General features: G+C 31.7%; 1 protein-coding gene across 1 annotated transcript; it reads right to left on the bottom strand.

Annotated features, from left to right (window-relative positions):
- Positions 1 to 25,653: 25,653 nt before the first annotated feature.
- On the bottom strand, positions 25,654 to 27,011 carry LOC139904106 (zinc finger protein CONSTANS-LIKE 5-like). Its single transcript, XM_071886039.1, has 2 exons — positions 26,247 to 27,011; positions 25,654 to 26,149 (listed from the first exon to the last, which is right to left on the bottom strand). Exons 1-2 carry the CDS (start codon positions 26,955 to 26,957, stop codon positions 25,772 to 25,774), a joined length of 1,089 nt encoding a protein of 362 aa, XP_071742140.1. The 5' UTR covers positions 26,958 to 27,011; the 3' UTR covers positions 25,654 to 25,771.
- Between the last annotated feature and the right edge of the window lie 328 nt (positions 27,012 to 27,339).

Here is a 27,339-nt window from a genome sequence, read left to right as displayed (position 1 = left end):
ATTATATAAATTAAATATATATAAAAATATATATATTAAAATCGTCGGCAGCCCACGTGAAAAATGGGAAATGAGCTGGAATGGGGAACTCCACAATCGCGGAGATCCTACACACAAATACTCCACGATTTCGGAGCAGTGGGATACAGAAATTCCTATCAAGCTCGATCGAGTTGCTGATTCAATTCACAATTTAATCCACCTCTCGATCTCTCAAATATATATATATTATAATTATTATTTATATTATTATTATTAAGATTAATATTATTATTAATCTTATTATTATTAGTAGTAATAGTATTATTATTATTATACATAAAATACTACGACGAGGTTATGAGCGAGTTATTTCAAAACGGGTTTTTCGAGCAGGATAGAGCTAAGGAAATTATGAGTTATAGCTATGGAGGTTATGGGTATTATTTGAGGGTATTGTTCGTGAGGTCAAACTAGTGTTTATCCTCTCCGTTGCGTCTACGTACTTTTCTGCAATATTGAATCTCAATATTGATACGTGAGCACTCATATCTTATCTTTTATATATTAATAGTGTATCCCTGACTAGTGCTCGAGTATATATGATCATGCATGCTTGTATGTTTTATTTCGTCATTAAATAGTGTATGATGAATCACGAATTTAATACATATAATACTGATATAAGGCATATGATATGCATGTCGTTGGAAAGCTGTCGAAAAATTATTAACTTTTCATTTAGAAGTCGTGTGATTTCGATGAACGGATTTAAAGATATGGTCAACTGAATTATCGTTAACTCTAATATTATTATTATTATTATTATTATTATTATTATTATTATTATTATTATTATTATTATTATTATTATTATAACTATCGTCATTATTATCGTCGTTATTATTATCTATAAATTATTATTATTATTATTATTATTATTATTATTATTATCATTATCGTCATTATCACTAAGATTATTATTAGTATTTGTATTATTATTATTATTATTATTATTATTATTATTATTATTATTATTATTATTATTATTATTATTATTAGTATTGATATTATTACTGAAATTATCGTTATTATTAAAAAGTAACATTTTTATAAAAACTATCATTTTATTATTTTTATCATTATTATTATTATTAAAAGTATCATTAATATTAAAAATTATCACTTTTATTAAAATTATCATTTCTAATAGAAATATCATTTTTATTATAAAATATTATCATTATTATCATATTAGGATTATTATTAAATTATCATTTTTGATAGAATTATTTTTATAAAATATTATTATTACTATTCTTATTATGATAATTAATATATATAGTAAATATTATTATTAAGATAAATTATATATATTTTTTACTAATATTAAAGTATCGATACTATCAGTTATCATTTAAAAAATTATCATTTTTATTAAAACTATCATTCTATTAAAAATTATTATTATTATTAAGAATTATCATTTTTATTAAGAATATAGTATTATTAAAAGTATAGAATTTAAAACTACCGTTTTATTTAAAATTATCGTTATTATCAATTTTATTAGTATTATTAATATCATCATTATTACCCTTGTTATTTATATTAAACACTTTTAATAACATTATCTTTATTAATATCATCATTATTATTATTACAAAATAATACAACTTTTACTCATTATTATTATTATCAATATTATTTTATTAAATAAATATGTGATACAAAAATATTATTACCACACGTAATATAATTACATTAATAATACATACCACTATATGTTTATGATTTTGAGTGAATTATATAAATTTTATTACTCGAGTTATATAAAAGTATATTTTTATCATATATAAATTTTTATTTATTAATATATGACTTGTATTATTTACTTTAATAAAATCTGATAAATATATTTAAATAAATAAAATGACTATATTTAAGGTATATAATAAACATGTATAGATTTTGAAAGTCATTTTGGGTCAAACTGATTTTTGTTAACTTTTGCATATCGGTCTCGAGCATTAGAATTGTGGTACACTATGACTCGACCTTAATTGTTAGACAGATATTGACCACTATATAAATATATTGTAAGACCCAAATATTTGTTGTGTACATAAGCGTAAATAAAATGCTTGAAGTGGGGGTTTCGTTGTACATTTTAAAATGAAAAAGAATCTGACCTGGGCAATCTGCGCGCCGCGCAGGCATTTGGCGCGCCGCGCCATTGGTCTGTGACAAATTCCTTTCTTTTAAATTAGATATTTTGAGGACTTTTTGGTAATTACACATGGGGGCCCGAATTTAAGGCCTAGATCAGTTCTTGGAGCTTCATTTACTCCATCTTCAACAACCCTTAACACCTCCATTTAATTTCTAGATAGAGAGTGATATTCTAGTGAGGGAAAACTCATTTTGGGGAAGAAGAAGAAGGAATCTCGCTTAAGCTCAAGTTCAAAAGTTGTTCATCTACTTCCTAGCTACGTTTTGAGTGTGGTGGTATGTTCTAACTTTGTTTTCCTTGTTTAATTTGATTAAGGGTTAGGGTTTGGGGTAAGTGATGAACTTAAAACCCATTTGTTAGTGAATTGGGTGTTTTGGGTGAATTTGGGCCATGTAGACTCAAAGATGACTAACTAGGGTTTTTCAAGGTATTAATGTTAGTCAATTACTAGCACACCTAGAGATAAGTAAATGGGCGTTGTGTGGGTTAGGGGATGACCCGAAATGGGTGTGTTGACCTTAATTTGGTCAAATGGGTCAAAATGGACCTAAGTTAGTTAATGTTTGTGATTAATGCATAAACCTTGTGTTGTAATGTGTTTTAAACCTAACTTGGCTAATGATTAGGGTTTTGGGGATGTTAACCTAAATATTAGGGTTAAGGGTGCAAATGGGTCGAAATTGCACCAAGGGTCAAGATAACACTAGAATGGAGTTTTAGTTGATTGACCAACTTGAGTTTGTGATTAATATTATGCAAAATGTAATAGGTACGTTACTTTGAAGTTTTGCAAGCTCGGTTACTTTTCACAAGAGACTTTGAGGTGAGTGGAGTAATTATAAGTATGTGTATATGACGTGTTTATTTGTGGGTGTTATGGTATGAACCATCGAGCCGGTAGTGCCATAACATGTGTTCAATAAGATGTGAACCACGAGCCGGTAGCATCGAGTGTGAACCACGAGCCGGTAGCACTATAAACTAATATATGAACCACGAGCCGGTAGCATCGAGTGTGAACCACGAGCCGGTAGCACTATAAAATAAGATGTGAACCACGAGCCGGTAGCATCGAGTGTGAACCACGATCCGGTAGCACTATAAAAGAGTATGACTCAATTGCGTATGGTGTGAACCACGAGCCGGTAGCACCATAGCGTTTATGGTTAACCATATTGAGATTGTCGATTATTTAGCATATTGTTTATATATATATATATATATATATATATATATATATATATATATACATACACATTGTGTTGAGTATATGCTAATGCGGTTTTGTGATAACGTACGACTTGTTAAGTGTTTTGGGTACGATGACATGCAAATTGAGTTACGAGTTCGTACGAGGTATTTAATGAATGTGATTGCAAATAGATGGGGTATATATATGTATGCGTAATTATTGCATTCACTAAGCTTTGCTTACCCGCTCGTTGTTTACCTTTTTATAGGCTCAGGTATGGACAAAGGTAAGGGCGTTCGTTTGGAGTAGAGATCCCGTTGTGTTAGGGGACGCTTTTGGAGATATTAGCTTTTGGAGTTTGACCGAGACTTGGGTAGTTTAACCCCAAACACCATGCTCGTAGGGTCGTTTGGTATTTAAACTTTTTGTGGTCGAAGCTCGCGTTTTGTATTAAACTCGTAATTCGGGCCGATGTGGGCCCCGCTTTGTAAAACTTATTTTATGTTTGAATCGTGTTAGTTTTACATATTGGAATATGTTGTTAAAAGCGTTTCGTCTAAATATGTCGGGAAGTGGGCGATCTTTTTCACAAAAAGGGAAAAGTTGGACAGGCCGTTTTGGCGCGCCGCGCCACTATGCTGTACAAATTTTTTTTTTTTTTTTTTTTTTGCATATTTCGATTGCATATGGGTTGGGTTGTTACAAGTGGTATCAGAGCATGGTTTAAGGGATTTAGGCGACTTGAAATAGGTGCCTAAACTTAGACTTTATTGTGTGTGCGCTTTATGCGGGACTTGTAGGACTTTGGGTTGGAACGGGAATTGCTAGTGCTAGTGTTTATGTGAATTAACCTTGCACTAACTGTTTTGTGTTGTTTTAGCAATCATCAAGTGAGATAGACGTTGTACTAGCGAATTAATGCGACGTGATCGCGTAACAATGATTAACTACCATTGTTACGGGTTCAAATCGTGTCAAACAAGCGATGTACGACGATTGTTGAGCAAGATGGGGTAGTGTGGTGTATATGTATATACATATGTGTTAAGTCCTTTCATTTTGTTGCTTAATTTACTTCGTTTTATAAAATGAAGATGAGAAATGGACACGACACCAACGACGGAAGTACGAGTGAGGACGTTGAACTCACGGCCAAGGTTGAGGCCATCTTTAAAAGGATAAAGAAGGATTTTCTTGACGATGTCCGAAAGGTCTTCCAAGTGTCGGTTGATGGGCAAGTGACTTAAATGATCAATGAATGAATGAAAGCCGCAATAGAGGAGGCTTTAGAGGCTAGAAACATTTATCCTCGAGGCGAAGGGGGTGAAAGTAATGGTGGGGGTGGAAGGCGGGAATTCCACTACAAAAATTTCAAGGATACTCAACCTCCGATGTTTAATGGGGTGAGGGATCCATTAAAAAGCACTTGTTAGATTTCCGATATCGAGGGGGCGTTCCGTACCGCGGAGTGTCCTTCCGAGAAGAAGACGAGGTATGGGTCTAGCATGTTGCGCGAAGAGGGCAAGTTGTGGTGGGACGATAAAATCAAATTATATGGAGAAGAGCAATGCATGTGCTTGACATGGGAGGAGTTTAAGAAGGAATTTTTTCCATGAATACCGAACTTCTTCCGATCTTGATAAAATCCGGGACGAGTTGCACAATTTGCGATAAGGTTCAATGGACTTGGTTACTCTCAAGTCTACCTTCTTGGCAAAGACTCGTTTTTGTCCGGAGTATGTTGGTGATGATCACAAGTTGATGCTAGATTTCTACCGTACTTTAAGTGATGAGTTGAAGGGTAAGATTAGCCGGGGAATGGCTAAGTCTTTTGAAGATTTATATGAATTGGCTAAGGGTTTTGAGCCGGAGGCTCCAAGAAAAAGCGATTTCACTTTTTCAAAGAGAAAGTTTGAAGGTTCGAGTTATTCAAACTTCTCAAATAAAAAGAACAAGAAAGGCTCCGAAAGCGTTAATAGTGTGAAGAAGGGTGCTTCCGGGGGTTTCGGACCCACGTGTTATAATTGTAATCAAAGAGGGCACATAGCCCGTGATTGTACCAAGGTGTCGACCAAGCTTACTTGTTATAATTGTGGTAAAGAGGGACAAAAGAGGCCGGAATGTCCTGATTTGAATAATGATCATGTGAAGAAGTTGGAGAGAGCGGCGGGTACGGCTAGGGGTCGTAATTACTTGATGACCAATGATGAGGCCAAGAAATCCAACGAAGTTGTTTCAGGTACTTTTATATGGCAAGGATTCTATTTGATAGCGGTGCAAATTTGTCGTTTGTATCTCCAAAATTTGTGCCTAAACTTAATAGACCGTTAGCTAAGTTAAGTCGTCCGGTTGAAGTCAAAATAGCGGACGGCAAAACGGTGCTAGTGGTTGATGTGTGTAAAAATTGTGTTGTCGTTTTTTGGTGCCGAAAACTTTAAGATAGATCTTATCCCCATGACTTTGGGTGATTTTGATATCGTTGTTGGTATGGATTGGCTCAATCATAATAGGGCCGATATTGCATGCCACAAAAAATTTATTCGTGTGAAGACCCCAAGTGGGGGAGAGTTAATTATTCACGGTGATAAGCGTAGAAGACTTGTGCCGATATGCACTTTTGCACGGGCACGTCGTTTCCTTGATAGTGGTGGCATGGCTTTTCTTGCCCATGTTGTTGATACTCGTGATGAGCCACCACACATTCGTGAAATTCCGGTGGTTAGTGAATTCGAAGACGTTTTTCCGGACGAGTTACCGGGTGTTCTGGCGGAAAGACAAGTTGAATTTCGCATTGAGTTGGTTCCGGGGACTACCCCCATTGCTAAAACTCCTTATCGTTTAGTGCCGAAGGAAATGCAAGAGTTGTTAAATCAAACCCAGGAGTTGCTTGAGAAGGGTTTTATGTGAAGACCCGTCCTAATCCATCCGGACGAAGTCCATATCGATTATAAACGATTCACAACAGTTGATTACATCGCGAGATACTTGACCTCTATATGATACATTTTACAAACATTGCATTCGTTTTTGAAAAGACAAACTTTCATTACATCGAAAGTTGACAGGCATGCATACCATTTCATAATATATCCAACTATAATTGACTTGATAATAATCTTGATGAACTCGACGACTCGAATGCAACGTCTTTTGAAATATGCCATGAATGACTCCAAGTAATATCTATAAAATGAGCAAATACACAGCGGAAGATTTCTTTCGTACCTGAGAATAAACATGCTTTAAAGTGTCAACCAAAAGGTTGGTGAGTTCATTAGTTTAACTTAAACAATCGTTTCCATCATTTTAATAGACCACAAGATTTCAGATTTCCATTTCTCATAAACATACGTCCCATGCATAGAGACAAAAATATCATTCATATGGATTGAACACCTGGTAACCGACATTAACAATATGCATATATAAGAATATCCCCATCATTCCGGGATCCTCCTTCGGACATGATATAAATTTCGAAGTACTAAAACATCCGGTACTTTGGATGGGGCTTGTTGGGCCCGATAGATCTATCTTTAGGATTCGCGTCAATTAGGGTGTCTGTTCCCTAATTCTTAGATTACCAGACTTAATAAAAAGGGGCATATTCGACTTCGATAATCCAACCATAGAATGTAGTTTCACGTACTTGTGTCAATTTCGTAAAACAGTTATAAAAGTTGCGCATGTATTCTCAGCCCAAAAATATAAAGGGTAAAAAGGCAAATGAAACTCACGATACTGTATTTTGTAGTAAAAATACATATGACGTCATTGAACAATGCAGGGTTGGCCTCGGATTCACGAACCTATATCAATTGTGTATATATTAATACGTATAATGTAAGTTACAAAATTTCATTTATTAATATGTATTATTTATATATTATAGTTTTGTAGAATTTATTCTAACCTTTATTTTAAAACGTATACTTATATTATATTTTAAGTTATATTTTATATATATATCGATTTTATGTATATATATCTATAATGATTTACGTTTATATAAATAGTGACATTAATATATTTATATACATATATTTGTGGTTAGTATTGTATTTATGAAATTTTATTAGTTTGTTATGTGAATTATTAATACAATCCTAGTATATACCATAAGTATATATATAGTGTACAAAAGATTTATTTGTTAAAATAATAATTTAGATAATAATGATTTACTAATAATAATAATAATTTTATTAATAATGATAATACTAATAGCAAAAAAAATGAAAATGATAACTGTTAATGATACTAATAATAATAACTCTAAAATAATATTAATACTAATACCATACTTATGTTAATAATAAGGGTTCTAATATTTATAAAATGATAAATGATAATCATAATAATACTAGTAAATATTAATGATGATACTGATAAATATGATATTATTAATTGTAAATGTACTGATGATACTATTATTTATAAACCGGTACAAATTCTAATATTGATGATAATAATATATTTTTATTTCCTTCATAATAATAATAATAATGATAATCATAATCATAATCCTAATGATGATAAAATACTAAAATGATAAGTTTATTACTAATAATAATATTATTAATACCTATCATAATAATAATAGTAATGTCTATAATACTTTCAAATATGATAACAAGTATGATACTAATAATAACAATAACAATAACAATCAAAAAAATCACAATAATAATAATAATACTAATAATAATTAATATATAATAACAATAATAAAATTAGAAAAGAAAACTACCTCACATGAAAAGAGTTTAAAAAAAAAAAAGAAACTACCGTCCTCTGGACTCGATCTCGTGACCACATGCTCACACGCAAACACTCTCGACCATCCCACCAATTCTGATTCTCTGTACTAATATCGAATTTAAATTTTATATATAAACTGTTTTTCTTCTATTCCTCTTCTTCTCCACAAGTCTCATGGATTCAACAAAACATCAATAACCAAAAAAAAAAAAAAAAAAAATCAGGGTTCCTTTTAAAGCTTCAAAACATTACAGAAAAAAAATAATTTGGGTTCTAAAATAAAAATAAAAAAACACTAAAGGCCTACTGCAGCGTCGGTTCTTGGAACAAAACAAAAAAAATTGATTTCGTAATAGATAACATTATAGATAATGTTTATAACACGAAATAGTTTTCTAAACATGTATAAAAACTACTGGAATCGTCAATTTGATCAGAAACATATACACGAACGCGAATTTGTCTCAAGAACAATTGTTGACTTTTTTTAAACTAAACTTTGACTTCAAAATTCAAGATCGATATAAAGATTTGAGAGTTGAGATTTTGCAGATAGATTCAAAGAAAGATTTCTAACCTTTCTGCATTTTTAGATTTTGAAACTTTATTCGAAATTGAATTAAGAGAAAAAAAAATTGGAGCGTGCAGAGAAGAAGAAAAAAAAATATCGCTGTGCTCTTTAATCCCATTGGATTTCCTTTTTATTTGATTTGCAATTATACATAATCATTTTGTAATAATAGAGATCAGTTGATAAAAAATGGAGAAAATGTCAACACAGGTTCACGAGTTTGGAGCAGGAAAGAAACAAAAAAAATAATAATAATAGAGATAAAGGATACAGAGGTCAAGCGTATAATATAGATCCCTACTGTTTTTTTTAATTAATAATAATAATATATAATAACAATACTATTAATATCTAATAATATTAATAAAATTAATAATAATGATAAATATAATATTAATGATAATAATAATTGTAAAAATGATAATAATAATAATAATAATAATAATAATAATAATAATAATAATAATAATAATAATACCATACTAATTATGATAATATTAATATTTTATCGATAATAATAATATTAGTAATAATAATCTAATTTATACATCCAATTTCATCTTTATATGATATAAAGTGATATTCTGAATACAAATATTGATATTTGACGATACAAATAACATTACTACAACAACTATATTTGTATTTAAATTTAATTTATTAATATCATCTATTATTATGTAATATTTAATAATTATGTAATATGTATTGTAACATATACTGAATATTATATATTTATGCATTTTAATATAAATATATTATAATATTTATTTACATACTAATTATATTATACTTATGTATGTAATTATGAAAAATATAAATGTTTTATATATGTAAGTATTATATATATTTATTAAAATAGTACATTATTTCATCATAGATATATTATAAATTTCTACATATACATAATATAATAATTATGTATAAAATCATATATATATATATAGTTATATTTATGTATATATGTATACTACCATATATATAAAATCATGTTTTAAATGTTGAGTAGATGATTAATTATGTATATTAAACAATTAACTACAAAGTATAACATTGTACATTTAATATTTTGATAACGTTGGTAAAATATGTTTGAATCATTTATATACAATATACTATATATATTCAAAATGAAAATCTTTAGTTATTAAATGTTATCTTTTATAATAACAAAATTACTTAATAGTTCATTAATACTAATATAATTAGTTTTATATATAATTATTTATATTTACATTCTTAGTTACAATTAAAGGTTCGTGAATCGTCGGAAATAGTTAAAGGTCAAATGTTATCATGAAATAGTTCAAACATAATGAGACTCGGTTTAATAGACTTTGCTTATCGAGTCGAATCATATAAGATTATGTTTAAATTTGGTCGGAAATTCCCGGGTCATCACAGTACCTACCCGTTAAAGAAATTTCGTCCCGAAATTTGAGTGAGGTCGTCATAGCTAACAATAAATATGTTTTCCTGACGAATATGAGTTGATAACTTGAGTTTTATCATCATTGAGTAATATGGATAAAAATAATTCAATTATTCAAAGAGTGCGAATGAAGCTATTCACAAAAGGATGAAATGAGAAACAAAGATTTGTTTTTAACTTTTGACGTAGTCAGGTTTGAATTTAGAAAATAAGGCGCGTCTTAACTTTTGACATTGCCTTGGTTGAATTCCGGAATTTAAGGGATTTAAAGAAAATCTTGAAGATCTATAAAATCTGATTCTTCGGGATTTATGGAAATTAAGATCTCTTTAATTAAATACGGTGATCTGCCCCGATTACTACGTCTGATATTTCCAGTATAAATTAAGCTCTTCCTTTCCATTATTCTCACCATTCTTATACTTTCTTTCTTAGTTCATACATCCAAAAGATTCTGAAAATGATTAATCCAGTTCTGATCCTTGTCCTCATCCTTACTATCGCAACAATCATTCTCCTTTTCCAACTTCCACCAGAGGAATCTGCTTTCTTCTACTTCGCCCTCGGGATTATAATGTTTTTAATTCTCCCGTGTCTTTATGTTGCGATAAACATTGATATACACGGTTTGTAATTTATGTGTTGTTATCGGACTTTATATTCTCCCTTATATTTCAAAGCTCTATGCTTTTGTTTTCTCTTCCCGACTTCAAGTCAAGCGAATAATGGTCCAGAATTTATAGATATAGAGTTTCGAATGATTATAATGTTCTAAGCATGAAGGAACGTGATAGCACGATTTGATTTTCAAATTTATCAACATCACGGAAGATAGAACCATCAAGAATACATTTTCTTGATTTGTTACGGAGTTAAGTAGGATGAAAGAGTTATGTAACATGGCACATGATGACGTTATGATCTGTGAATCATCACGTTTCATTTAGAAACTCAGCATGACTTACTGTAATATAATCACGTTGATCAAGTGTCATTATATTATACTAACTCATGCATCAGTTCCCATCATTACTACAATAACATTCATATTTTAAGCTTGAAAATTTACAGAATATAGAAACTAACAGTTTCTATATGATGTAATACTGATAGCACGAAAAGATTAATGATTTCAGATAAGAATAGTTATAAAAATATCTCCAGAAATATGGAGGATATTTATAATGAAAGGTACGATAATATCTCAGAATATCTAAAGATCAGAGGATGATAGAAACTATTGTCTGCAAGGGTTTAGAGTAAGGAGCAAGTTATTCACTATAGACTTTAGCAGACATTGAATTATTTGGATTCTTTGAAGTCAAACTTATTCTTTGTGATTTATCCACGGCTTTCTTCATAGTTTCGCATAATCTGCTTTTCGGTACTATATTTTCTATTGAATGTTTCCAATATATTGATACACAGGAAGCACGAAGAGGTATATAATTTCGGACGAGAATATTTATGAAAATATCCTCAGAAATATCAAAGATATTGATGATGATATTTTGGAATTTCTAAGTTCGACGGTTGATGGAGAAAGATTTTCCGCAAGATTTTAACATGACTTCGGAGCAAGATATTCTCTAAAGATTTCAACGGATCCAGAATTACCTGAATCCTTTGAATATAGGATTTGGTCCTTGTATTTGTCCTTGGTCTCCTTCATGGGTAACTCAATCTGTTTTTCAATACCCAATTTTCTATCGAGCGTTCCTAACACTCCTTTCTTTATCATCAAACTTTTGTCCGTTTAGACCATCTACAATTTTTCTGTTTCCTCTGCATTTAATGCTATGATATCTGAATCATCGGTTATTAATCCGAGGTGGTTTCAGGAGAATTGTGTTTTTAGATGATTAAACGCTGATGGTAATATGATGGAATATGAAAGGTTACCTGGTAACAATAAAAGAGCACGCGTATATATAAACGTTATAATAAGGTTGTTTCGTACGAAAAGTCGAAGTTGACTTGTTGGAGTTGTGACAAAATTGGCTAATTTTGAAAAGGGATCGCAAAGTTGTTTTTGTTAATAAATGCCAAAGGATCTGACGCGGCTACGTGTTGAACTTTTACTCAATTGCCGAGAGTTTCTCAGGTGCATAACTATATGCATAAATCTTTCCTTCCGTAGATGAAGTGCGGTTGATTCATCCTATCGATTGAGGTGTTTTTAAGAATCATGAAAGGTTTGAACGCAGAATGTAATCGTGAAGATACAAATGAGGTTTAAGACGAAATCAAGTGGCAAACTTGAAGAATTGTTTAGTTTCATATGTTATATTCAATATTTTAATTCATTTTAATTGTCCAATGTTATTAGTCCACAGTCGATAGTCCACAGTTGACAGTGCAATCATTCATATATAGTTTAATATATAATATTTGAATTAATTAATACGTATCGTGACCCGTGTACATGTCTCAGACTCGATCACAACTCAAAGTATATATATTATTATAGAATCAACCTCAACCCTGTATAGAGAACTCGATCATTACTGCATATAGAGTGTCTATGGTGATTCCAAATAATATATATAGATGTGTCGATATGATATGTCAAAACCTTGTATACGTGTCCCGATATTTAAAGTGCGTAAAAAAAATAACAGAAATTAAATGACGATAAATAAAGTGCGTAAAGTAAATAACAGAAATTAAATGACAATAAATAAAATTGCGAGAATATAAATTGCGATAAAATAAATTGTGATAAATAAATTGCGATAAATAAAATGTAATACGGAATTAACAGTTAGCTAGGAACAGTTAGCTAGGATTTTGTTAGCGTGGTTTCTTAATAAAATTTAATATTGTTAATTAGTCTGTTTCTAATCAATTTTTATTGTGTCCATTATTTCTTCATTATGCCACTTGTTGGATTCTGATATGTCAAAATTCAAATATGAAATTGAATTTGAATGAAAATAGTTATTCTTTGGTGAACGGATAAGTATCCCGGTGGTTGTAAATAGGATAGTGAATAACTGTTGAATCAGATTCGAAGAATATACAGTGTAACTTATTAATGTGAAATTTAAATATTCCTCGGGTATTACCTACCCGTTAAAATATTTTTATTATTAACAGTTTGTACAAAAGAATTTTTAATTACAATCTTTATGAAAACATATATACATATATATTTTCTTCAGATGTAATCATGAATTTAATGAGTTAACATGATATTAAACTCATTTAGTTTTCAGTTGGAACTAGAATAAATAATCTCTAAAACATTAGAGATTACATAATCACCATGTCGAACGAAGATAACTGATGTAGAATGTCATGTAGAATGATGATTATACTCGAGGTATAGATTGAGATGTTGAGGCATGTGATATTGAAATTTGGGTTGTTGGTGGTACCGTTGGTGCCGGTGATTTGGATGAAGCTGGTACGTTTTGCACCATATTTTCCAAGACTACAACTTATGCGCGAAGTTCGTTAACTTCTTCTATTACACCGGGATGATTGTCGGTTCGGACGAGCGGATGAATGAGGTTTAGAATCTGAGATAGTATATGATCGTGATGAGATACTTTGGAAATGAGAGAGAAAATGGTGTCTCGAACAGGTTCGCCGGTAAACGTTTTAGGTCCATTGTCAAGAGGTGAATTTGGTTAGTGGAAATGATCGCCTTCTTCGCGTTTCCATTGATTAAGTCGACTACGAACCCATCTCCAATTAATTCAGAATAGATGATGGCTAATTGATCGATTCATTCCGGTTACTCTGCTTTCGGAGCTCGAGTGGAAATCCATATCGAAATAGCTGTCGGAATAACTATCGAAATAGCTATCGAAATCAGATGGACTCGAACTGGTTGAGGGATTCATCTCGTACGATCAGATGAAGGATTTTCGATAAGAAATAGATTATAGGATGTAGATTAGTACCCTGCAATACATAATTTACATATGCATATATAATACTAAAATCCCATAAGCTACGGAGGAATCTACGGAAGCTGTCAGGCAAAGGTAACAATAACAGATACGCTAAGATATGAATTTAACTATACACTGTCTATGCAATAAAGGCAGTAAGACGTGTCTTAGACTTTAAGGATGATAAGCAAATAATTTTTCGACACTAAATGATAAGCAAAACTTTTGACATGCAAACACGGTCGAAGTCCAGACTCATTAATGCATTCTAACGACTATCAGTTAGACTCACTAATGCAAGACCTGGTTCGCTAAGACCACCGCTCTGATACCAACTGTGAAGACCCGTCCTAATCCATCCGGACGAAGTCCATATCGATTATAAACGATTCACAACAGTTGATTACATCGCGAGATACTTGACCTCTATATGATACATTTTACAAACATTGCATTCGTTTTTGAAAAGACAAACTTTCATTACATCGAAAGTTGACAGGCATGCATACCATTTCATAATATATCCAACTATAATTGACTTGATAATAATCTTGATGAACTCGACGACTCGAATGCAACGTCTTTTGAAATATGCCATGAATGACTCCAAGTAATATCTATAAAATGAGCAAATACACAGCGGAAGATTTCTTTCGTACCTGAGAATAAACATGCTTTAAAGTGTCAACCAAAAGGTTGGTGAGTTCATTAGTTTAACTTAAACAATCGTTTCCATCATTTTAATAGACCACAAGATTTCAGATTTCCATTTCTCATAAACATACGTCCCATGCATAGAGACAAAAATATCATTCATATGGATTGAACACCTGGTAACTGACATTAACAATATGCATATATAAGAATATCCCCATCATTCCGGGATCCTCCTTCGGACATGATATAAATTTCGAAGTACTAAAACATCCGGTACTTTGGATGGGGCTTGTTGGGCCCGATAGATCTATCTTTAGGATTCGCGTCAATTAGGGTGTCTGTTCCCTAATTCTTAGATTACCAGACTTAATAAAAAGGGGCATATTCGACTTCGATAATCCAACCATAGAATGTAGTTTCACGTACTTGTGTCAATTTCGTAAAACAGTTATAAAAGTTGCGCATGTATTCTCAGCCCAAAAATATAAAGGGTAAAAAGGCAAATGAAACTCACGATACTGTATTTTGTAGTAAAAATACATATGACGTCATTGAACAATGCAGGGTTGGCCTCGGATTCACGAACCTATATCAATTGTGTATATATTAATACGTATAATGTAAGTTACAAAATTTCATTTATTAATATGTATTATTTATATATTATAGTTTTGTAGAATTTATTCTAACCTTTATTTTAAAACGTATACTTATATTATATTTTAAGTTATATTTTATATATATATCGATTTTATGTATATATATCTATAATGATTTACGTTTATATAAATAGTGACATTAATATATTTATATACATATATTTGTGGTTAGTATTGTATTTATGAAATTTTATTAGTTTGTTATGTGAATTATTAATACAATCCTAGTATATACCATAAGTATATATATAGTGTACAAAAGATTTATTTGTTAAAATAATAATTTAGATAATAATGATTTACTAATAATAATAATAATTTTATTAATAATGATAATACTAATAGCAAAAAAAATGAAAATGATAACTGTTAATGATACTAATAATAATAACTCTAAAATAATATTAATACTAATACCATACTTATGTTAATAATAAGGGTTCTAATATTTATAAAATGATAAATGATAATCATAATAATACTAGTAAATATTAATGATGATACTGATAAATATGATATTATTAATTGTAAATGTACTGATGATACTATTATTTATAAACCGGTACAAATTCTAATATTGATGATAATAATATATTTTTATTTCCTTCATAATAATAATAATAATGATAATCATAATCATAATCCTAATGATGATAAAATACTAAAATGATAAGTTTATTACTAATAATAATATTATTAATACCTATCATAATAATAATAGTAATGTCTATAATACTTTCAAATATGATAACAAGTATGATACTAATAATAACAATAACAATAACAATCAAAACAATCACAATAATAATAATAATACTAATAATAATTAATATATAATAACAATAATAAAATTAGAAAAGAAAACTACCTCACATGAAAAGAGTTTAAAAAAAAAAAAGAAACTACCGTCCTCTGGACTCGATCTCGTGACCACATGCTCACACGCAAACACTCTCGACCATCCCACCAATTCTGATTCTCTGTACTAATATCGAATTTAAATTTTATATATAAACTGTTTTTCTTCTATTCCTCTTCTTCTCCACAAGTCTCATGGATTCAACAAAACATCAATAACCAAAAAAAAAAAAAAAAAAAAAATCAGGGTTCCTTTTAAAGCTTCAAAACATTACAGAAAAAAAAATAATTTGGGTTCTAAAATAAAAATAAAAAAACACTAAAGGCCTACTGCAGCGTCGGTTCTTGGAACAAAACAAAAAAAAATTGATTTCGTAATAGATAACATTATAGATAATGTTTATAACACGAAATAGTTTTCTAAACATGTATAAAAACTACTGGAATCGTCAATTTGATCAGAAACATATACACGAACGCGAATTTGTCTCAAGAACAATTGTTGACTTTTTTTAAACTAAACTTTGACTTCAAAATTCAAGATCGATATAAAGATTTGAGAGTTGAGATTTTGCAGATAGATTCAAAGAAAGATTTCTAACCTTTCTGCATTTTTAGATTTTGAAACTTTATTCGAAATTGAATTAAGAGAAAAAAAAATTGGAGCGTGCAGAGAAGAAGAAAAAAAAATATCGCTGTGCTCTTTAATCCCATTGGATTTCCTTTTTATTTGATTTGCAATTATACATAATCATTTTGTAATAATAGAGATCGGTTGATAAAAAATGGAGAAAATGTCAACACAGGTTCACGAGTTTGGAGCAGGAAAGAAACAAAAAAAATAATAATAATAGAGATAAAGGATACAGAGGTCAAGCGTATAATATAGATCCCTATTGTTTTTTTTAATTAATAATAATAATATATAATAACAATACTATTAATATCTAATAATATTAATAAAATTAATAATAATGATAAATATAATATTAATGATAATAATAATTGTAAAAATGATAATAATAATAATAATAATAATAATAATAATAATAATAATAATAATAATAATAATAATAATAATAATACCATACTAATTATGATAATATTAATATTTTATCGATAATAATAATATTAGTAATAATAATCTAATTTATACATCCAATTTCATCTTTATATGATATAAAGTGATATTCTGAATACAAATATTGATATTTGACGATACAAATAACATTATTACAACAACTATATTTGTATTTAAATTTAATTTATTAATATCATCTATTATTATGTAATATTTAATAATTATGTAATATGTATTGTAACATATACTGAATATTATATATTTATGCATTTTAATATAAATATATTATAATATTTATTTACATACTAATTATATTATACTTATGTATGTAATTATGAAAAATATAAATGTTTTATATATGTAAGTATTATATATATTTATTAAAATAGTACATTATTTCATCATAGATATATTATAAATTTCTACATATACATAATATAATAATTATGTATAAAATCATATATATATATATAGTTATATTTATGTATATATGTATACTACCATATATATAAAATCATGTTTTAAATGTTGAGTAGATGATTAATTATGTATATTAAACAATTAACTACAAAGTATAACATTGTACATTTAATATTTTGATAACGTTGGTAAAATATGTTTGAATCATTTATATACAATATACTATATATATTCAAAATGAAAATCTTTAGTTATTAAATGTTATCTTTTATAATAACAAAATTACTTAATAGTTCATTAATACTAATATAATTAGTTTTATATATAATTATTTATATTTACATTCTTAGTTACAATTAAAGGTTCGTGAATCGTCGGAAATAGTTAAAGGTCAAATGTTATCATGAAATAGTTCAAACATAATGAGACTCGGTTTAATAGACTTTGCTTATCGAGTCGAATCATATAAGATTATGTTTAAATTTGGTCGGAAATTCCCGGGTCATCACATTTTATTCGACCGAGTGCTTCGCCATGGGGCGCTCTGGTTTTATTCGTGAAAAAGAAGGATGGAAGTATGCGGATGTGCATCGATTATCGGGAGTTAAATAAAGTTACGATCAAGAATCGTTATCCATTACCTCGGATTGACGATTTATTTGACCAACTCCAAGGTGCAACGTATTTCTCTAAAATCGACCTACGGTCCGGCTATCACCAAATGCGGGTCCGTGAGGAAGATATTGAGAAAACGGATTTTCGAACGCGTTATGGGCATTTTGAATTCGTAGTTATGCCTTTTGGTCTTACGAATGCACCGGCGGCATTCATGGATCTTATGAACCTAGTGTGCCAACCTATGTTGGACAAGTCGGTAATTGTGTTCATTGACGACATACTTGTCTATTCGAAGAGTATGAAGGAACATGAACATCATTTACGAAGTGTGTTAAAGACGTTACGGAAGGAGAAGTTGTATGTGAAGTTCTCCAAATGTGAATTTTGGCTAAGGGAGGTTCAATTCCTTGGCCACATTGTGAACAAAAATGGTATTCAAGTAGATCCGGGGAAGATAGAGACGGTGAAGAGTTGGGAACGACCGACTACGCCTACGGAAATCCAAGGTTTTCTCGGATTGGCCGGTTATTATCGTCGGTTTATCCAAGACTTTTCTAAGATCGCTTCTTCGTTGACGAAATTGACGAGGAAGAACGAGAGATTTAATTGGGAGAACGAGCAAGAAATTGCTTTTCAATTGCTAAAAGAGAAATTGTGTCAAGCTCCGGTGTTAGTGTTGCCGGAAGGAGTGGAAGACATGACGGTTTATTGTGATGCTTCGTTAAATGGGCTCGGGTGTGTTCTAATGCAAAGAGGTAAAGTCATCGCTTATGCCTCTCGACAATTAAAGGAACACGAAATGAGATATCTGACTCATGATCTTGAGTTGGCGGCGGTTGTGCATGCGTTGAAAATTTGGCGCCATTACTTGTATGGTTTCATGAGTACGATTTATTCGGATCATAAGAGTTTGAAACATCTCTTTAATCAACGAGATTTGAATTATCGTCAACGGAGGTGGATGGATGTGGTGAAAGATTATGATTGTGAAATACTTTATCATTCGGGCAAGGCGAATGTGGTCGCGGATGCGTTAAGTCGAAAGAGTCATCACCCGGCGTTACGATTGGGATTGTTACGTATGATTATTACTAACAATTTTCTTTAAAAACTTGGTGTGATTCAAATAGAGGCTTACGTTCACAACAAGCATGCGGAACGAATCATGGGGCAATCAGAGTTCATTACTATGGGCTTGCGTGGTTTGTTGTCTTTTCAAGGAAGAGTGTGGGTGTCTAAGATGGGAGATTATCGACGAGTGCTACTTGATGAAGCACATAAGTCAAAGTATTCCATTCATCCGGGCGCAACAAAAATGTATCTTGATTTAAGGAAGGAGTATTGGTGGCCGGGCATGAAACGTGATGTTGTTAAGTATGTTGAGAAATGCGTCACGTGTTTGCAAGTTAAAGCCGAACACCAAAAGCCGTATGGTAAGTTACAACCGTTAGAAATCCCGAAGTGGAAATGGGAGCACATTACCATGGATTTTATCACAAAGTTACCAAAGACGCCGAGAACCCAATTTGATTCAATTTGGGTGATAGTTAACCGATTGACGAAAAGTGCTTTGTTTCTTCCCATTCGGGAAGCGATATCGTCGGAGACCTTGGCTAAGTTGTTCATCAAGGAAGTCATCTCTCGACACGGTGTTCCTATATCTATTATTTCGGATCGAGATACCCGTTTTACATCTCGGTTTTGGGAAAAGTTTCACGAAGATATGGGTACACAATTGAAATTGAGCACGGCGTATCATCCTCAAACGGATGGTCAAACCGAACGTACGAATCAAACATTGGAGGATATGTTACAGGCGTGTATTATTGATTTTGGTGGTAGTTGGGACGAGCACTTACCTTTGGTGGAATTCTCGTACAATAATAGTTATCATACTAGTATCGAGATGCCACCTTACGAGATTCTTTATGGGCGAAGGTGCCAAACTCCGATTTGTTGGGGTGAAATTGGTCAAAGAGAAATCGGGGGTACCGATTTGGTTTTAGAGACGAATAGCAAGATTGATATGATTCGGGATCATTTGAAAAAGGCTCAAGATAGACAAAAGTCGTATGCCGACAAACGTAGGCGAACGATCGAATTTCAAGAAGGTGACATGGTGATGCTTAAGGTTTCGCCATGGAAAGGCATTATTCGGTTTCGAAAACGGGGAAAGTTAGCTCCCCGGTTTATTGGGCCATTTAAGGTTTTAGCTCGTGTTGGTGAAGTCGCGTATCGTTTGGAATTACCCGAAGAGCTTGCGGGGATCCATAATATATTCCATGTTTCCCATATCCGCAAGTGTCTTGCGGATGATTCATCTTGGGTACCATTAGACGAAATCGAGCTAAACAACAAGTTAGAATATATTGAGGAGCCGATTGCCATACTCGATGAGAAGGTCAAAAGGTTGAGAAGTAAAGAATGAGGACTTTTAAAGTTCAATGGCGTCGGAGTAAAGGTTCCGAGTTTACGTGGGAGCCCGAAGAATTTGTGTTAGTTTATCTTCCTTCTTGTCATGCGGCTTGGATCGCGAGGACGCGCTCCGATTCAAGTGGGGGAGAGTTGTAAGACCCAAATATTTGTTGTGTACATAAGCGTAAATAAGATGCTTGAAGTGGGGGTTTCGTTGTACATTTTAAAATGAAAAAGAATCTGACCTGGGCAATCTGCGCGCCACGCATGCATTTTGCGCACCGCGCCATTGGTCTGTGACAGATTCCTTTCTTTTAAATTAGATATTTTGAGGGCTTTTTGGTAATTACACAAGGGGGCCCGAATTTAAGGCCTAGATCAGTTCTTGGAGCTTCATTTACTCCATCTTCAAAAACCCTTATCACCTCCATTTAATTTCTAGAGAGAGAGTGATATTCTAGTGAGGGAAAACTCATTTTGGGGAAGAAGAAGAAGAAGGAATCTCGCTTAAGCTCAAGTTTAAAAGTTGTTCATCTACTTCCTAGCTACGTTTTGAGTGTGGTGGTATGTTCTAACTTTGTTTTCCTTGTTTAATTTGATTAAGGGTTGGGGTTTGGGGTAAGTGATGAACTTAAAACCCATTTGTTAGTGAATTGGGTATTTTGAGTGAATTTGGGCCATGTAGACTCAAAGATGACTAACTAGGGTTTTTCAAGGTATTAATTGATGTTTACGAGCTTAAATTAGTTAGTCAATTACTAGCACACCTAGAGATAAGTAAATGGGCATTGTGTGGGTTAGGGGATGACCCGAAATGGGTGTGTTGACCTTAATTTGGTCAAATGGGTCAAAATGGACCTAAGTTAGTTAATGTTTGTGATTAATGCATAAACCTTGTGTTGAAATGTGTTTTAAACCTAACTTGGATAATGATTAGGGTTTTGGGGATGTTAACCCAAATATTAGGGTTAAGGGTGCAAATGGGTCGAAATTGCACCAAGGGTCAAGATAACACTAGAATGGAGTTTTAGTTGGTTGACCAACTAGAGTTTGTGATTAATATTATGCAAAATGTAATAGGTACGTTACTTTGAAGTTTTGCAAGCTCGGTTACATTTCACAAGAGACTTTGAGGTGAGTGGAGTAATTATACGTATGTGTATATGACGTGTTTATTTGTGGGTGTTATGGTATGAACCATCGAGCTGGTAGTGCCATAACATGTGTGCAATAAGATGTGAACCACGAGCCGGTAGCATCGAGTGTGAACCACGAGCCGGTAGCACTATAAACTAAGATGTGAATCACGAGCCGGTAGCATCGAGTGTGAACCACGAGCCGGTAGCACTCTAAAATAAGATGTAAACCACGAGCCGGTAGCATTGAGTGTGAACCACGAGCCGGTAGCACTATAAAGGAGTATGACTCAATTGCGTATGGTGTGAACCACGAGCCGGTAGCACCATAGCGTTTATGGTTAACCATATTGAGATTGTCGATTATTTAGCATATTGTTTATATATATATATATATACATTGTGTTGAGTATATGCTAATGCGGTTTTGTGATAACGTACGACTTGTTAAGTGTTTTGGGTACGATGACATGCAAATTGAGTTACGAGTTCGTACGAGGTATTTAATGAATGTGATTGCAAATAGATGGGGTATATATATGTATGTGTAATTATTGCATTCACTAAGCTTTGCTTACCCTCTCGTTGTTTACCTTTTTATAGGCTCAGGTATGGACAAAGGTAAGCACGTTCGTTTGGAGTAGAGATCCCGTTGTGTTAGGGGAAGCTTTTGGAGATATTAGCTTTTGGAGTTTGACCGAGACTTGGGTAGTTTAACCCCAAACACCATGCTCGTAGGGTCTTTTGGTATTTAAACTTTTTGTGGTCGAAACTCGCATTTTGTATTAAACTCGTAATTCGGGCCGATGTGGGCCTCGCTTTGTAAAACTTATTTTATGTTTGAATCGTGTTAGTTTTACATATTGGAATATGTTGTTAAAAGCGTTTCGTCTAAATATGTCGGGAAGTGGGCGATCTTTTTCACAAAAAGGGAAAAGTTGGGCAGGCCGTTTTGGCGCGCCGCGCAGGTCAGTGGCGCGCCGCGCCACTATGCTGTACAATTTTTTTTTTTATTTTGCATATTTCGATTGCATATGGGTTGGGTTGTTACATATATATACTTAATATAGGTTCGTGAATCCGAGGCCAACCTTGCACTTGTTCAATGCCATCATATGTATTTTTACTGCGAAATACAGTATTGTGAGTTTCATTACTCCCTTTTTAAATGCTTTTGCAATATATATTTTTGGGACTGAGAATACATGCGATGTTTTATAAATTTTTGACAAAATAGACACAAATACATGAACTACATTCTATGATAGAATTATCTGGATTCAATGGTTCGATTTCTATTAAGATTGCATTAGCTACCATCGGTGAGATTGTTTTGCATTTTGATTGCATTAGCTACCGTTGGTGAGATGGTTTTGCATCTTGATTACATTAGCTACCGTCGGTGAGATTGTTTTGCGTTTTTGCATTAGCTACTGCCGGTGAGATTGTTTTGCACTTTCCGTATTCCCATCAGGTGTTCTTCATATGAATGGTTTTTAGCCGTGAGCAGACCGGCATATTATTTGAAATATGAAATCTTGTTGTCTATTAAAATTATGAAATGATTTTTTTATGATAAACTAATGAACTCACCAACCTTTTGGTTGACACTTTTAAGCATGTTTATTCTCAGGTATTAAAGAAGTCTTCTGCTGTGCATTTGCTCATTTTAAAGATATTACTTGGAGTCATTCATGACATATTTCAAAAGACGTTGCATTCAAGTCGTTGAGTTCAATAAAGATTATTATTAAATAAATGACAGATTAGGTCATTTATAGTTTGGAAATTATGAAATGGTATGCATGTCTGTCAACTTTCGATGTAATGAAAGTTTGTCATTTAAAAACGAATGCAATATTTGTAAAATGTATCATTTAGAGGTCAAATACCTCAAAATGTAATCATATGTTATCGTATTCGTCCTTATGGATTAGGACGGGTCGTCTCAAATAATAATATTAATAATAATAAGAAGAAGAATAATACTAATAAGTAATAACAATACTAATAACTTACTAACAATAATACTAATAATAATAAATATAATAATACCCATACTAATCATAATAACAGTAATACTAATTATAATACAAATAATAATAGTAACAACACTAATAATTATATAATAATAATACTTTTAATTATACTAATAATAATACTATCATCAATACTAATAATAAAACCAATAATAATACTAATAATAAAACTAATAATAATAGTAACAATACTAATAATAATACTAAGATTTCTAATAATAATACTAATAAGAATACTACTAATAATACTAATAATGGAAACAATAATACTAATAATAATACTAATAATATAATTAATAACAATACTAATAACAATACACATTATACTAATAATAATAATAATAATAATAATAATAATAACAATACTAATATTAATACTATTAATAATACTAATAAAAATACTAATAAAAACACTAATAATAATACTAATAACAACACTAATAATACTACTACTAATAATAAAAATAATATAACTAATAACAAAAGTAATAACAATATTAATAATAATATTATTAATAATAATAATAATACTAAATATAATACTAATAGTAATACAAATAATAATACAAATAATAATACTGATAACAATTCTAATAACAATACTAATAATAATAATACTAATAATAACACTAATAATAATAATAATAATAATAATAATGATAATAATAATAATAATAATAATAATAATAACAACAACAATACTAATATTAATAATAACGTGATCGGTGATGTGTCAACTTTATCAATTGAGAAGGTTTTGGTGGATAATTCATCGGAGACTTCGGTTATGACTACAAACTTGTAAGTGAATTGTTCAAATAATAAATTCGGCTCCAATTTCATATGATTTTTAAGCCAATCATAAAGACTCGAAAAGGTAAATCGGTTGTTATGTAGTTTGTGATCGATTTGGTTATTTTTGTGATGATTGTCGTAGTTTAGTTAGATTTCAATTTTTTGCTTTGGTTCTTGTATTTGATTGTGTTAGGAATCGTTTTAGTGATCCAGTTGTTTAAGGGTCGAACTTAGTTAGCTTTTGTTCTTTGTTAATGATAGAGTTCGTTTACTGCTTCCGAGTCTGGAGAGCTTTTGGTTCGATTGTCTTTGTTCGTCTTTTTCATCTATTGATGAAAAAACTTTTGTTTTAATGTTATCGTTATTTTAGGGGGGAAAATGATTTTGCGAAAGTTATTGTATTGTTTTTAGAGTTATAACATAACTCTATATATAAATGAGTAAAGAGCCAATGTCTTGACTGTATCAAGGTCAACTTTACAACCTTGAGATTGAGAGTTCGAGTTTTACTTAGAACATTTCGTGGTGTATATATTCGTGTTAATATTAAGTGAGTGTGTGAGTTTGCCTTAAAAAAAAAACTATTTATAAATGTATTGTTTTACTAAGCATATTTTTTTTAAAAGCAAACCAACAATCCACACACGAAATCACGAATATTTATATTTCACTGTCTCAAATGAGACTTGAACCCACAACCTATTGGTTGAAGAATTCCTCTGATACCACTAGTCCAAGGCCTCTAGGTGTTTTACTAAGCATATTTGTTGTAGGATTCTGTTTTTCCGGTGTTTTACTAAGCATAGCCTTTCCGGAATTGGGGGTGAGCCAAAAATCTATAGTCTACTTTTGACTTTATGACCTATGACCACGTTGTAATCAAAATAACTAGTCAAATACTCATGTAGTCACTACTCCATCATTAATCATTAATAATTACTCCAGATTAGAAGACAATCTAATTTTCACATTATAACTTATACTGTCATACAACTTCACCGGGATTAAAAAGGAAATATAATATCAAAAATCCCGGCTATAAGATGGAACGACGCCGTACTCCACATCCACACCAGACGCCGATAACAACCACCTATCTGCATCCAATTCTTCCGATTCCGTACGCTTAGCAAACCGTCCTTTGATACGAGGCCGTGTTTCCGCATACGCTTTTCGTGAAGCGTATCTAATAGTTTTTTCAAACTTCCTGTTCTTCCTCTTCTCTCTATACCTCATAACCCTAGCTTCTCTATCGGTACCGGACAGTTGCATCGGTTGTTGACTTTCGTTGACTCCGTTCATCTCACATCCACTTTTCACTTGTAGCACAAACGGACGAGATATCTCCGACATCGAGTTTCCTTCCGTCACAACTCCGGCGTCAATTGAAGATGACGATACCTGAAATCATATAATATTTCGATTTTAGAATTCTGTTATATTATGTTATTGAATGAAATCGTAAAAATCTGGATCAGTTGTGAAGAGATGATATTACACTATGACTGAACGACTGCGTTATATAACTGTTTTTAGTGTACGAATTAATATTAGATCTAGTGAAATCGATCTCGTATCGATTTTCCGACTGTTGAAACAGTTTCTCCGGTGACGCCGTGTGGAATGGAACTACGCTGTCGTTAACTGAATCATGAAATTGACTCTGTATACTTGAATCCGCCGGTGCCGGAAACTCGAAATCGAAAAGATGATCGGATTCTGTAAATAACATCGCGACCGATTTCATATCCGCCGGAATTCTCCAATCAATTTCATCATCATTCGTTACAGAACTAATCAAATCATCATTTCCGTTACCGTTACCGTTACAGTTTCCGTTAGTTTCTAGAAAACTACACGCAGATGATTTCATTAGTATATCTGCACAATCGTGAAACGGAACAATCGGTATACGGTCATGCCTACGAGAAAGCGGATTAGCTGAATGTATATCTGTATCGCACGTGACACATAACGCAGCAGCATCTGCTTTGCACGTGACACTAGCAGGTGCTTGCTGACAAACTTCACACATCCATACACGTTCATGGCGTGTATGGCTGTGTATTTTCAAATCGCACGCGAGACACAAGAACAGCTTGTCCTTACGGCAGAATAGTAACGCTGCGGCGGTTTTACACGTGTCACATAGCTTCCCTGGCACGTTCCAGCTCACCGGAAAACACTTGACGCCGTCCACCGTTCTCATGATTTTTGATATGATATTTGTGTGTTATCTCTAGAAAGTTCGATTGATTGATAAACAGGAAGGGGGGTGTGTGTATCTATATCTTGAGTTGGGTTAGGATACGAAGGAATTTGACGAATAATATGATTACACGTGGATGGAGTACAGCCTTAAAAAAGATTTGATGATTGAATTAAAATAAGATTTTTTTAAAGTTGTCATGTGTCCGTCCTGATGGGGTAGGGTCCACCTGAGACTAACAGCTGTTTTGATGAATTTTTGGTAAAACAATTTCGTATCATGACCATATTATTATTTAATAAAAAATCTACTCATAAGTTTTGTAAAATATAAATCAACAAGTTTTATGAACTCGTGCGTTCGGGCTCATAATGTCTTCAAT

This window comes from Rutidosis leptorrhynchoides, chromosome 4 (genome assembly GCF_046630445.1).
Source record: "Rutidosis leptorrhynchoides isolate AG116_Rl617_1_P2 chromosome 4, CSIRO_AGI_Rlap_v1, whole genome shotgun sequence".
Lineage (NCBI taxonomy): Eukaryota > Viridiplantae > Streptophyta > Magnoliopsida > Asterales > Asteraceae > Rutidosis > Rutidosis leptorrhynchoides.
Note: the sequence above shows the minus strand (reverse complement) of the source record. Positions and strands in the feature narration are given on the sequence as shown.